The following is a 14689-nucleotide window of genomic DNA, read 5'->3' as shown; positions in this document are numbered from 1 at the left end:
ATGTCTCCTACCAAATCAGCAAACAAGGCAAGAGGGAGGAAACAGAAAGTTGCAGAAAGCAAGAAGGAAAAGGAAGAACCAATTCAAACAAGAAAAGGGAGAAAGGCGGGATCTGATATTTCCCCTAACACTAATGAGAATGGCAGAGGAAAAAGGAGTGACAAAGGCAAAAGTAGTGAAGTACAAAGCAAAAAAAGAAATGTATTCAGTAAAGGGAAGTCCAAAAAAGATGAGGAGAAAAAGGGAAAGGTGGACCAAGTGGAGAAGTTACAAGATGAAGAAACTGACTCACCTAAAATAAGGAGAAAAGGGAGGCAACAAAATGGCAAACTCTTAACTGCTAAGGCTACGAGTAAAGGAGTCACAGGCAAAGTAAGCAAAGGTAAAGAATCCAAGCCTATTCTAAAACCCTCTGCAGTTAAAACAGCCAGCAAAGCACACGAAATTCGCACAAAAAGGCGAGGTCATAAGATAGAGGACTCAGAAGAAGATCAATCTGAGAGTGAAAAAGAAAAATCTGAACATTCTGAAGAAATGAGTGAAGATGAGAAGGAGGAAGAGGAAGAGTCAGAATGTGTGGAAGAAACTGCTGAGATAGAAGCAAGTAAAGTGAGCAGTGAGGAAGACACATCAGACACAGACATCAAAATGGGGGAAGAGGTGAATGATGAAACAAAGGGAGAAATGGAGGAAGGAGAGAAGGATGCAAATGAAGCCTTAAAAAGTGAAATTACAGTGGAATCTGAAGAGGAATCTACCAGTAGTGAGGAGGAAGTAGAATCTGAAGAACAGCTCAGTGATAAAGCTGATGACAAGCAAGAGGAACCCGCTCTTTCATCCAAGAAGCCACAACCACTCAACCTGGCTGCACACATCCAAGGCCAGAAAGTCATGCTGAAATCTAAAATGCTATGTAAAAAAGACCCTATTACAGTGGAGAAGCCCAGTGAAAAGGCTCCAACGTCAGAAGAAGCTGAGATAAACAGAATGGCCCTCACTAAGATTGATGCAGTGAAAGGGAAGTCCCAGATCATAAAAATGGCAAGCAAATTAAAGATAGTCAACAAGACTGAAGAGATTAAGAAGGAAGAGAAAACCGTGAGTCCACCAAAAATTTCAAAAGGTTTGCTTAACAAACAGCCCCTGATGTTGTTTACAATGAAAGGGAAGGGGAAAGATGATAAAAATAAAAATGCAACCAAGGTAGATCAGTCAGTGGATGAAATAAATGTAGAAACTACACCAAAACCAAAAACAGGAAATGTAAGATTGAGTTTAGGAATGGCAAGGATTGCCTCTCTAAGATACCAGGCAAAGAAGAAGAAAATTAATGAACAAACAGTAACGGAAACAAGTGAGACTGGAGATGTAGTGTCATCAAAATCAACAGAACATTTGATAGCACAGAAGAAAGGAGTGACTACCTTGTACCGTGTCTCTGGATGGATCCAAAAGAAGATTCCCCAGAGAGTCAGTGCTCGGCGAAAATTCATTGCCATCACACAAGCAATTGGAATTTCTAGGTGGCTGCCTACGCTGATTCTGAAGAAGAAGAATAGTCCCACAAAATCCAAAAAGACCCTCCTCCACCATAAGATGGCCTTGAAAATGGCTGGCAGTTCCATACAGACTAATAAAAGGGCATTGATCTCAGAAAATGCAAACGTAACAGATACACAAGAAAAGTTTTCTGAAGACCCAGGACAATCATGTGATGAACCTTGTTCTTCGCTGCAAGATCCAGATGAAAAGGCCAACTCAGGAGATGCCAAATATGCAATCGTACTTCCCAGAATGAATAAAATTGGCAAAGGTGAAGACACTGCTGCTCCTGCTAACACTAGCACAGACAATGGCTTTGCTCCAGAGCGTAAACCTCCAAAACCTGGTGCTCGTCTGGTGCTTCCAGTAAAGCCAGACCTCAGCCTACTCAAATCTGTTAAAAGGAGGAATACTACAAATCATCCAGAGAGAAACTATGAAGAACAAGTGTCAGAAAGTAGAAAGGAAGCAAAAATTGACAATACAATGCCAGTACTAGACAATAAAGATAGTGCCAGCACCTTGCAAGCAGCAAAAGGGAAACTTGTGGGCTCACAGATTAATCTTACTAAACTGGCGCTGTCAAGGCCTCTTCTGGCAGGAGGCAGAAGAATTGTGCAAAAGTTGGATGGCAAGGAAAGGGATAAGAATCTGGGCCAGGCAGTTCCGTCTGCCAAGGCTGAACCATGGATAGATGGTTTGGGGACATCATTTTATGAAGAGGAGGAAGATAGAGAAGTGGCTGAACTGATGGGTGATGGCATTCTTCCATCGGCGATAGAACTCCACTGGGCTCAGCATCACCAAATGTGTAGTGATCCTCAGGACTGGCTGCGCAGTGAAAACCTGCCACCACATCAAGTCAGAGAGAAGCTTACTAAGTGGACTGTCTATCAAGATGATGAACGTGCCCAAATGATACCTAAACGTGATGGCAGAGGACCATGGGAATCAGAAGATCCAGCTCAGAATATGTTGGAGAGCAGGCTCAACAGCACTCAGGTATAAAAAGTACACATACTTAACACTATCTCTATCTACACTGTTGGGAGTATTTGCTCTCTCCAAATATTAGTATCTGTATTCAGATTTAAAGTGGTCGTGGCCTAAAATGAAAAACACGAGAAAATTCAGAGGTAGAAATGCCAGCACTGTTAGCATGCTCTGTGAATTCTGGCTCTGACAGTTTCTCAACCTCAGCGACATCACTCGAGCTCCTAATTGGCTTCATCTAGAGATGTCCCACTCAAGCAGTTATTATTTTTGTTTGTACCTGTCCATGATGTATTCTAATGAATTTAATTGGTTATATTTCTCAGAATATAAATAAACTATCAGCTGAATTAAATTCATCATGTCTCTGACCAGGCAGTTCCTAAGGATACTGCACATTTATGAACATGAAGGAGTTCTTTGTTTATCCTGCAAGCTTCATCTTTGTCTGCTCACACATGCCCACATGAAAGTAAAAACTTCCTGCTCATGATTTTTTTGTTGAGTCAAAACCAAACTGAATAATGATCAAATCAAAACCAATGATCAAGTCAAAACCACCTGAATAATGGTTTCATATTTGCTTACATCCCTATGTACTTCGTTCTGTGTGTACTGTACCTGCTGTGCCAATTTGCTGTGATTTTATGGGGAGTGTGAGACTCACAGAAATATTTCCCTCAGGTATTCATGCCAGGAAGCGGCCAAGCTGTGGAAGTGGATGAAGTGGAGGACCTGTCACAACTTGAGTGAGTATCGATATGCACTGTATTTCATAATACTGTTTCACAGAAAAGTTTAATGCCCCCACTCTATGCCTGGGAAAGATGGCCTTTCCCTCTCAGAGTAGCATTTAGCCTCTCACAAGTGTTCTACTTCAGCCCTCGTAACTTCCAGCAGTGGTGGCAATTGCATGGATGCCTTCTTGTGGTTGCCTGTATGTGTGTATGCTGAGATCTTCCAAAAAGATATCAACTGATGAATGATGCAGTATTTGTCATTAATATCACTGTCATACAACCATCTTTCATGCTTTCTGGAAGAAACTGGGGTTCTTACATACATTATGTAAATGGAATTCCGTTTCACCCCACCTAATCACCGGGATAGTGAGAACCACATGAATAACATATGCCACAAAGTAATGAAGAACCACAACAACTTTGAACTATCTAGAAAGGTGTTTGAAGATGGGACTGGCAGTGTTAACACTAGAACCTGGAGAAAGTGCATGGTGACAACCAGGTAGCAGACTTCTTGGAGCACTTTATCAGGCTTGTAGTACTTGAGTCCAGGACCCGGACTTGAGTCTGACTCGTGCCCTAATTTTAAGGACTCATGACTTGACTTGGACTTGAGCACTGAGGACTCGGACTTGGACTCAGACTCGTACATTAACTGTATTCGGACTTGTAAATTGGAGACAAGGACTTTGATTTTTTCTTTATTTTTTGTAACATGCCATAATAATTTGGCATAAGATATTTATAGCTACAGTACATTAATTTTTGTACAAATTTCGGGTAAGAGTGTCACACCTGCGCGCCTTGGCGTGTGCGTCAGATAGACTCTCAGGCGCGCTCCGGACAGAGTGCGCACCAAGCGGACTCTCTCGCACGTGCTGTAAATGGTTTTACATAAAGGCAGCAACAGCCATCATCAAATGGTACGGTTTGGAGTCTTGTTCTCAGACTCAATTCAGATTCGACTCGGATCAATAGTGGACTCAACTCGGACTTGACTCGAAATTTTCTTTAATGACTTGGAGTTGACTCAGACTTGAACACTGAGGATTCAAGACTGAACTCAGACTCGAGGTTTAGTGGCTCGACTACAACACTGCACTTTATACCGCCAGATTAACATATCGAACTAGTATTTTTAGGCTGTCTCCTCTCAGCATGTTCAGCTGCCCTACAGTGTTACATAATCACCAGTTTCGAGAAGATAGGGTATATTGTTTTTATATCACGCACAAAGCTTCTGTCAGCTCTCACTGTCACAGATAGGTAGCTGAACGTGCAAGGGGAGAAAATTTGAGTGGTACATTCAACAATGCTCTGGAATATTTCTCCAAACCTTTTCTGAAAGGGAAATCTTGTGTTATAGGTTTGTGTGTAGAATCCTTCAGGGCTCCCACAGAAAGACAAGCCAAATAACATTTTTAGTGTGTCAGGTTAAGTCCTTTTTGAAGAGTGAATACTTGTATTCTTTGGCAATTAATATCTTTGGCATGATGAAGTTACAATACAAAAGTCACATTATAAACTAACTTTGCTTTGCACATATGTTTGCAGAGAGGTGTGTGAAAGTTCAGTGTTGCTGAATCTGAAAAAGCGGTTTCATCGGGACTCAATTTATGTATGTATTATCTATTCTCATCAATGGGGTGTACAAATTCCCTTAGCTGTAGCTTATCGACAATATCCTATATCGTACTACTGTATCAAAACTGAATACATAACCTCTGAATCAAAACTTTTCATCAAAACACATTCTGCAGGCTTGTCTTTTAATTTAGTTCATTTTAATTTGTAACAGACATATATCAGCGATATACTGTTATCGATCAACCCCTTTAAGCCCCTCAGTATCTACACAGAGGAGTTGAGACAGCAGTACCAAGGCAAGGAGAAGCACAATAATCCACCGTAAGTAGACAGAGGTTGTCCTTTTGCTATCTACTTTTCTGTAGGGATGCACCAATGCCATATTTTCATTTCAAAACATTACATTTACATTATTGGCATTTAGCAGATGCTCTTATCCAGAGCAACATACAACATACCCAGAGTAGCCTGGGGAGCAGGTGCCTTGCTCAAAGGCACTTCAGCAGTTCCCGCTAGTCCAGGGAATCAAACCGGCAACCTTCTGGTCCCAAAGCTGCTTCTCTAACCATTAGGCCATGGCTTCCCCATACAACACTATTAATACTGTACTAGACTTCTGATTATCATACCATCACCAACACTGATGTCAAATATTTTTAATTAGATTAGATTAGATTAGATTAGATTAGATTAGATTAGATTAGATTAGATTAGATTAGATTACAATTGATTCCTCTTTGCAAGGTTATGCAATGCATCTTAAGTGTGATGGCATGCTTTAAGACAGTTTGCATCATGTGTTCAAATATGCCTAAAATAAACCTGTGATTCAGATTTTTAAAAAATCTGTGAATTGCGATGATGTAGTGGTTAGTTTCAGACCAGTATCTACCATGATAATGATACTCAGTATCAGATTGGTGCATCTGTACTTTAAGCAGTTGTTCGACAGATCAGTTCAAGTGATATTGTGTTTGTCTTTAGTCATGTTTATGCCATTGCGGATGCTGCATTTTGCCAATCTCAAAATACCACACAAGAGCAATGCATCATTATAAGGTGAGATTTATTATTTCATTTTCCCTTGAACCATCATTAGGATTGTAACACAATGCCACTATATGGAACTGTACCTGCGTCTGTTTAGTGATCCAAATTATCTGTATCAGTATTTGGATTTGAACCCAAAGTGAGAATGGCCTAAACTGGAAAAGCTGATGGTTCCTCATCACTCGAGTTGATATGTTGGTCTCAACTAGAGATGTAGATTGGACCAAAAAAAAAAAAAAAGAATAGAGTGCTCCTAATGTGTATTTGTCTCAAATAATGTCTTTGTATTTGGTTACATCCATAATGGCCATAAACAAAAATGAGTGTTTTTGTCCTCATGTAAATCCTCTTTACAGTGGGCAGAGTGGATCTGGGAAGACTGAAGCAGCAAAACTTATTGTTCACTACCTGAGCTCTATGTATCAGGGTAGAAATGACAATCTGCGTCAGGTACTGAGAATGATAAACATACACCTCAAGTGTATAGTTTATCTAATATACACTATCAGAAAATAAAGTACATTATTGTGCCTTTAGCGGTACAATGGCTTGTCACTGGGGCAGTACCCTCTAAGGTACTTATTTGTACCCTTTAGATACTGCTTGGGAACATATATGTACCGTTTTGGCCCTAAAGAGGTACACGTAGTTACCTTGAGATCTAATAATGAGCCCTAGGGGGTATATTAGTGTAGATGGTACCTTGGGGGATAGAAATGGACTCCTACTGTACCTCTATTTCTGACAGTGTAGTAGTTTTATAATGTATTAATATTTATGTAATATAGTTTTTTTTATTTTGTTTCTGTTCAGAAGAAATGGACTGTAAAATTTTTACAAAAATTTGTCTTCCTTCCATAGCCAATGGATGTTTTGCCCATATTAGAAAGCTTTGGTAATGCCAAGACAATACTCAACAACAATTCTAGTCGTTTTGGTAAATACCTACACATACACATAAGGAGGTATGTATAGTCCTTTTTAATGTGTGTATCTTATATGTATTAGTTCTAATGTTAATATGTCTGGTTTGTGTTCTGCTATTAGCAATGGAAATGCAATGATGTATTAAAACAACTCGCTGTTAAATTTGTTGTCAGTGGTGTAGTTGTCGGGACTTCACTGTCAAAATATCTCCTAGAGAAATCACGAATTGTGTTCCAGGTACATTCTGCTTTGGATGTTTATCATTTGAAACATGTAGTGATTTAAAGCTCAAGCGGTGTATTTTTTTTTTAAAATACAGTCTTGATGGTCAGCAAAAGTCTTTTCGGTCTTGTAGGCCAAAGATGAAAGGAACTATCATGTGTTTTATGAGCTGTTGGCTGGGATGAATCAATGGGACAAGCAGGATTTCTATCTGCAGGGAGCTGAGACTTACTATTACCTCAACCAGGTGGGACTGCAGTGTAATACTCAGTCTTATGTGAAATGCAATAATCTGAAGATACAGTACCTGCAAACCTGATCCTCTATTACATACTCATACACTTGCATCCTATTATATTTACTGTATTAGAAATAATTGATTTTGCATCAATGGTAATGCAGGGTGGAGCCTGTGAGCTTCAAGGGAAGAACGACGAGCAGGATTTCTTGCTTCTTGTACGATGTTTAGAGACAATTGGATTACATGCTGAGCAGATAAGCACAATTTGGGGCATTCTGTCATCCATTTTACAGCTGGGCAACATCTGCTTCAGCTCTTATGAGGTGTGTTCAAAGTTACTATAATATGTACTGTAAATGCTTGCACAATTTTTCCAGACATTTGTATACCGTGTGTGTTTGATACATCCAGAGCGAGTCGTTTGAGGTGGCAAGGATCTTTAGTGAGGCTGAAGCTCGCAGAGTGGGTAACCTATTACAGGTGTCAGCTGAAGGCCTGCAGACTGTTATTACGCACCGAGTTACAGTGAGTACCATCCATCTGCTGACACTGAAATATTTGCTTACACACTGGCTTTCAGATATCCTCTTCTGATATATTATCAACCTCTCCTTATTCCTTCCTGGCAACACAACACGGTTGTCAAAAAGAGACATTACTGTCATTATCTCATCTCTGTGCACAGGAAACCACTTATGATAGGATCTACTGCCCCCTGTCTGTGGAATGTGCCATTGAATCCAGGTGAGGAATGGCGCGGATGTTTTCAAAAATACACGTTTAAACTGAGGTTTCTCTCTAACACTGTCTGTCTGGTTGTGAATCAGGGATGCCATTGCCAAGGCCCTCTACTCTGTGCTCTTTGATTGGCTGCTTGAGCATATCAATGAGTGGTTAATCCCCACAGAGATGGACAGCACTGTTGGCATCGTGGACATTTATGGGTTTGAGGTTCGACTTGATATTCTTCCATGATGATATTGATAATCTTTTACTCTTTGTTGCCACATTATTGAGCACACAGACCATCTTACAACAACAAAATTTTAACCCGGGTGAAATTAAAGTGAGCGTTTATGAAAAATGGGATTTAGATTTAATTTATATAGTTTTTCAAACTCAGTGTCACTTTACAGAGTCCACCAACAAGAAAGTTTCAAGCAGCAAATAAACAAATAATCATCACATGCCCACATCTTGTATAACAAAAAAAAAAAATCATGTATAAATGTCTTATGCAACAAATTGGCAAATAATCATCACAGACAAACATCTTATATCACAAATAAATGAAAAAGCATCATATACAAATTTCTTATACAGTAAATAAGCATCATATGCAAACATCGTATATAACAACGAAACAAATAATCATCACATTCAAAAATATGACAAATAAACAAATAATCATCCATCCATTATGCCAGTCCAAATAATCATCATATACAAAAATACAACAAATAAACAAATAATCATCACATGCAAACATACAAAAAATAAATAATTACACAAAAACTTATATAACAAATTAATGAATAATTATCTCAAACAATCATCTTATACAACAGATAAACAAAAGATAATCACATATAAATGTATACAGCAAATAAACAAGTAATCATTGCAATATAAACTAGATAGATATTGTGACTTAAAGTCACAATGATTTGTGCTAGATGACCTGAACAAAATTTTAAAAAACTGATTGAAAAAAAATCATGAAAATTGACAGAGTTATAAGTGATTGAAAAAAGGCCCGTTTTTCATGGATCAATCCAGTTCGGTGATCCAGATCAGCACCAAAAGTCAAGGCAATGTAATTCAGCCCAGACGTATTCTTCATGTGAAAGTTGGTGATGATTGGTTGAAAAATGAGGGAGAAATAGCATCCTAAAAAAGGTTAGGATAATAATAATAATAATAATAATAATAAAGCCGCAAGCGGCCTCGACGGGCCCTCGCGCCAGCGGCCAAGGGGGGCGGGGGCATGTGTCCCCGCGAAATACCTTCCACAGCTTCTTCGGCAAGAGACATTACTCCCACAATGGCGACAAACCACAGAAATGGACACATGGCAACAATAGGGTCTCGCACTGAACGGTGCACGGGGGGCGCTATAGAGGCCCTGAGGCCCGCCTGGATCTGGGCTTCTGGTTCTCAGTAGCGGTGGCAGTCTAAGAAAAAGGAGCCAAAGTTTGTGCGTTGTCAACCATGGCAAGCACCCCAATAAGGGTCTTGCAAAGAGTTTGCTTGCCAAGTTTGACAAATCAGAAGCTGCAATATCATTTTTGCCATAACCAGCACCCCCAGGGGCGAAAGTGCACAAAATTTGGCGTATATGTCAGGTGAGCTATGAAGAGTTTGTGTATGAAGTTTGATGACAATTGAGTAAATAGAAGATGAGATATAGATTTTTGAAGAATAAATTTTTTGGTTTTTCCCATGTCAGTAGGTGGCGCTATGCTGTACATGAGCGATTATGAGTTGGAAAAATAAGTGTCTACAACAGCAACGTACTTTCACAAGGTAGTGGTGTGAAGGAGAAGCATAATGGAATTATTTACCAAAAACCCGTTTTGGAGCAATTGCGTCGGCCAAAAACAGCGCCCCCCATGGACGAAAATTCCCAAAATGTGGTATACATGACATGGGAGGTGGGAAGAGGGTGGCCGTGAAGTTTGACCAAATTTGAGGAAAGATTGGATTTTTTGCCCAAAAATAGCGCCCCCAGTGGCGAAAGTGCACAAAATTTGGCATATATGTCAGGTGAGCTATGAAGAGTTTGCGTATGAAGTTTGATGACAATTGAGTAAATAGAGGATGAGATATAGATTTTTGAAGAATAAATTTTTTGGTTTTTCCCATGTCAGTAGGTGGCGCTATGCTGTACATGAGCGATGATGAGTTGGAAAAATAAGTGTCTACAACAGCAACGTACTTTCACAAGGTAGTGGTGTGAAGGAAAAGCATTATGGAATTATTAACCAAAAACCCGTTTTGGAGCAATTGCCTCAGCCAAAAACAGCGCCCCCCATGGACGAAAATTGCCAAAACGTGGTATACATGACAGGGGAGGAAGTAAGAGGGTGGCTGTGAAGTTTGACCAAATTTGAGGAAAGATTGGAATTTTTGCCCAAAAATAGCGCCCCCAGTGGCGAAATATCACAGAAATTGGGTAACATGTCAGAAGCCCAATGAGTGATTTGCGTGTGAAGTATGAGCAGTTTTGAGCAATCAGAAGATTTGTTATGAATTTTTAAGCATGTAAAATTTTGCATCGAAAATTGATTGACGTATAACTTCTGAACGGTTTATCCTACATGAAACGTATTTAGTAACTTTTGTCAGCCATGTCTGTAGATGATGTGGATAAATTTTGGTGACATTCCTATGAACGGTCTAGGAGGAGTTGCGCCGTCTTCGTGGCCATGCATTTCGCACAAAAGTGAAATTACCTCACTTCCTGTTGGGCGTGGCTAATGCATTGGCATGACATTTTTGTCCGGCTTAGTGAGATACATATGCGTACCAAATGGCATGCCACTACTACAAACTACATGGCACCCAGGCACCGTAATGCGGGAGGCCAAAATCACAACGACTTAGGGGGCGCTATAGAGGCCCTGAGCCCCGGCCAAGTTTGGGCTTCTGGTACTGAGTAGCGGTGGCAATTCTCGGAACTGGTGCCAAATTTCGTGCGTTTTCGCCCATGGCAAGCACCCCGAAAATGGCCCAACAGCGGAGAAAAATAAAGAAGAAGAAGAAGACGGAAGAAGAAGAAGAAGAAGAAGACGGAAGAATAATTAAAGCCGCAAGCGGCCTCGACGGGCCCTCGCGCCAGCGGCCAAGGGGGGCGGGGGCATGCGTCCCCGCGAAATACCTTCCACAGCTTCTTTGGCAAGAGACATTACTCCCACAATGGTGACAAAGCACAGAATTGGACACAGAGTACACGGTGCGCTGAGATGTTGTCATGGACAGAACATTTTATGCCATGGCTTCCCAACCAAATTAATGTATTTACCTCATCAGTCACCAAGCTATAGCTACATAGGATTGTCTACCGTTAGACATCTATTAGTCTGTATGTAACACTACAACACTTGCTCCCGACTGCCTACCCATTCCCCACAAGTCATGTGTGTTTAAGGCAACCAAAACAACATACTCCTGGTGCCTCATGATTGTAAACACCTCTCCTGCAACTGCTACAGTGCAATGAGCGCCCCCAGTGGTCCACAAGTCATGTGTGTTTAAGGCAACCAAAACAACATACTCCTGGTGCCTCATGATTGTAAACACCTCTCCTGCAACTGCTACAGCGCAATGAGCGCCCCCAGTGGTGAAAGTTCACCAAATTTGGTATACATGTCAAGGGAGCTATGACGAGTTGTTTTGTAAAGTTTGATCAAGTTTGACCAATCAGAAGCCGAGATATAAATTGTTGCCTGAAAACAGCGCCCCCAGTGGCAAAAGTTCACAACATTTGGCACATATGTCAGGTGACCTGTTAAGAGTGTGCGTATCAAGTTTGATCAAGATTGAGAAAATAGAAGATGAGATATTGATTTTTGAAGAATAAATTTTTTGGTTTCTCCCATGTCAGTAGGTGGCGCTATGCTACAACACTTGCTCCCGACTGCCTACCCATTCCCCACAAGTCATGTGTGTTTAAGGCAACCAAAACAACATACTCCTGGTGCCTCATGATTGTAAACACCTCTCCTGCAACTGCTACAGCGCAATGAGCGCCCCCAGTGGTGAAAGTTCACCAAATTTGGTATACATGTCAAGGGAGCTATGACGAGTTGTTTTGTAAAGTTTGATCAAGTTTGACCAATCAGAAGCCGAGATATAAATTGTTGCCTGAAAACAGCGCCCCCAGTGGCAAAAGTTCACAAAATTTGGCACATATGTCAGGTGACCTGTTAAGAGTGTGTGTATCAAGTTTGATCAAGATTGAGTAAATAGAAGATGAGATATTGATTTTTGAAGAATAAATTTTTTGGTTTCTCCCATGTCAGTAGGTGGCGCTATGCTGCACATGAGCGATTATGAGTTGGAAAAATAAGTGTCTACAACAGCAACGTACTATCACAAGGTAGTGGTGTGAAGGAGAAGCATTATGGAATTATTTACCAAAAACCTGTTTTGGAGCAATTGCGTTGGCCAAAAACAGCGCCCCCCATGGACGAAAATTCCCAAAATGAGGTGTACATGACATGGGAGGTAGTAAGAGGGTGGCCGTGAAGTTTGACCAAATTTGAGGAAAGATTGGATTTTTTGCCCAAAAATAGCGCCCCCAGAAGAAGACGGAAGAAGAATAATAATAGTGAACTCTTACAAGAACAATAGGGCCTTCGCCCTATAGGGCTCGGGCCCTAATAATAGTGAACTCTTACAAGAACAATAGGGCCTTCGCCCTAAGGGCTCGGGCCCTAATAATAATAATAAAATAGAAAGATCCTGAGTGAGAGTAACAATAGCCCCCAAGTATAACTACATCATCACTTGTTTATCACAATGCATTATGGGGGATAGCTGGGGTCAGTAGCTGTGCAATATAGCAGATGTTAGATTAATTTTACGTGAGAGCGATGTGAGAGGAGCGATTTTGCCGTGCTCTGTCATAGAAGACAATGAAATTGGTGACTTAAAGAGGTGGATAACATGTTGAGGGTTTACAGCAGGAAAATCGGAATCCAGATCAAGCTTGGTGAGAAGGTAAGACATAAGTGACAAGAATTCGTACAACCTAGAGATTGACCGAGTCTACCACACTGTACAAGAACATCATCAAATCTCAGAATGTCTTATAAAAACATTTATAAATGAGTGATTTGTTAAATAAAACTTGATATCAGGAAACATTAAAAAAAAATCCTTTGGAACCCCGCTGATCTGCAGTGTCATGTTCAGTATAAATGCATTTACTTCAATAAATGCCGCTAGTGAGGTGCACTGAACATTATACACACCCAAAAGAGAACCCTTCGTGGTTTGGGAGTTTTATCAGTCCGACAGGCTCGTTCAGCTGCCGAGTGCTTCAGTACATTGAGAGGCAAAGGCCGAAGAACGCTTCTTTGTTTTACAGGCTTTGGAATATCGCTAGTTACAGTCGATGAACAGTGTTGATTGTTATAATCTTCTGTAACCGAAGGCTGTTCCGCAGACCGTGGAAATATCGCTGGGTCACAGTTTAAGTACGTCTTTTTCCCACCAGAGAAATGTAAGCTACAAACACTTGTCCATTTCGATTCAGTTTGAAGGTTTTCGTTGTGGATTAAACTTATCCATTTCTTTCTTCTCTTCTCCTCGACTGGCAGCTGATAAAAGCTCAAATTAGGTGTTCTCTTTGTTGTGGAGACACAGTAAGGCACACAGCAATTCACTTTAGGCATGGTTCAAACGAGTTAGACAGAACAATGCAGTGTTTAACAAAGGTGAAAGTAAACAATATAGCGAAGCTGACACCAGGTATCGCTCATAATGCATTGCGGTAAACAAGCAATGACGTGGTCATGGGTTAGGGTTGTTTGCGCTACCGCTGCTAGCTCAAGTTAACAATAAGACATAATGGTGATAGAAGCAGTTGGAAAGAGGTACAGTGAGATGTCATAAAACAGTAATGGTGTATTGAAGGAGAGGAAATGGCAGCAAAAAAAAAGTTACAGAGCATGTTATGTTAGATTTACTCAAAAATGATTGATCTGTTGCTGTTTAATTGTTTATTCTGACAAATCCATCAAGGTGGACAGTAAGAATTAATCTTTAAATCTCAACATTTTAATCATAAAGGTTTTTATAGGAGATTTGATGAGCCATTTTTACAGAGCTGTCCACTAAACTGTAAAAAGATCCTTCTTAAATATTTGCTTTTGACATATTTTTACACACTCAACAAAATAGAGACTGTGATCAATTATAATTAAAGCTCCTGCTCGGCTGTATGAGCTACATTTTAACATACGCTTTTTTTCAGGACCTTGGTGTGAACAGCTTTGAGCAGCTGTGTATTAATTTTGCCAATGAGCAGATCCAACAATTTATGAACAAAGCACTAGTGTCACAGGAACAGGTCTGTAGGTGGACACTGTGTGTTTATTTACTGAAACATTTAAAATAATGTACAGTATTGTGCAAAAATCTTAGGCACATGTAAAGAAATGCTGTAGACCAAAATGGCTTAAAAAATAATGAAATGAAATGTTTCAACATTAAAAAAAAATACTATAAACAGCAGTAAGCCATAATAAATGAAACAAAGTCAATATTTGGTGTGAGACAACCCTTTGCTTTAAAAAAATATATGGTAGTCTAAGGTACAATGAGTGCAGTTTTATAGGGAAATGAGCTGTAGGTTTTATTGAGCATCTTACAGAAC

General features: G+C 40.1%; 1 protein-coding gene across 1 annotated transcript in view; it reads left to right on the top strand.

The window, feature by feature from the left end:
• Positions 1 to 14689, top strand: part of myo15b (myosin XVB) — a 75717-nt gene continuing 61028 nt past the window's right edge. The window contains exons 1-12 of the mRNA XM_060938877.1: positions 1 to 2544; positions 5077 to 5186; positions 5850 to 5924; positions 6272 to 6365; positions 6777 to 6880; positions 7016 to 7079; positions 7198 to 7311; positions 7467 to 7630; positions 7719 to 7830; positions 7991 to 8049; positions 8133 to 8256; positions 14288 to 14383. Coding sequence (XP_060794860.1) covers positions 1 to 2544; positions 5077 to 5186; positions 5850 to 5924; positions 6272 to 6365; positions 6777 to 6880; positions 7016 to 7079; positions 7198 to 7311; positions 7467 to 7630; positions 7719 to 7830; positions 7991 to 8049; positions 8133 to 8256; positions 14288 to 14383 — 3660 coding nt within the window. The remainder of the gene's footprint in view (positions 2545 to 5076; positions 5187 to 5849; positions 5925 to 6271; positions 6366 to 6776; positions 6881 to 7015; positions 7080 to 7197; positions 7312 to 7466; positions 7631 to 7718; positions 7831 to 7990; positions 8050 to 8132; positions 8257 to 14287; positions 14384 to 14689) is intronic.

Source organism: Neoarius graeffei, chromosome 14 (genome assembly GCF_027579695.1).
Source record: "Neoarius graeffei isolate fNeoGra1 chromosome 14, fNeoGra1.pri, whole genome shotgun sequence".
Classification (NCBI taxonomy): domain Eukaryota; kingdom Metazoa; phylum Chordata; class Actinopteri; order Siluriformes; family Ariidae; genus Neoarius; species Neoarius graeffei.
This window is presented reverse-complemented; position numbering and strand designations above follow the sequence as displayed.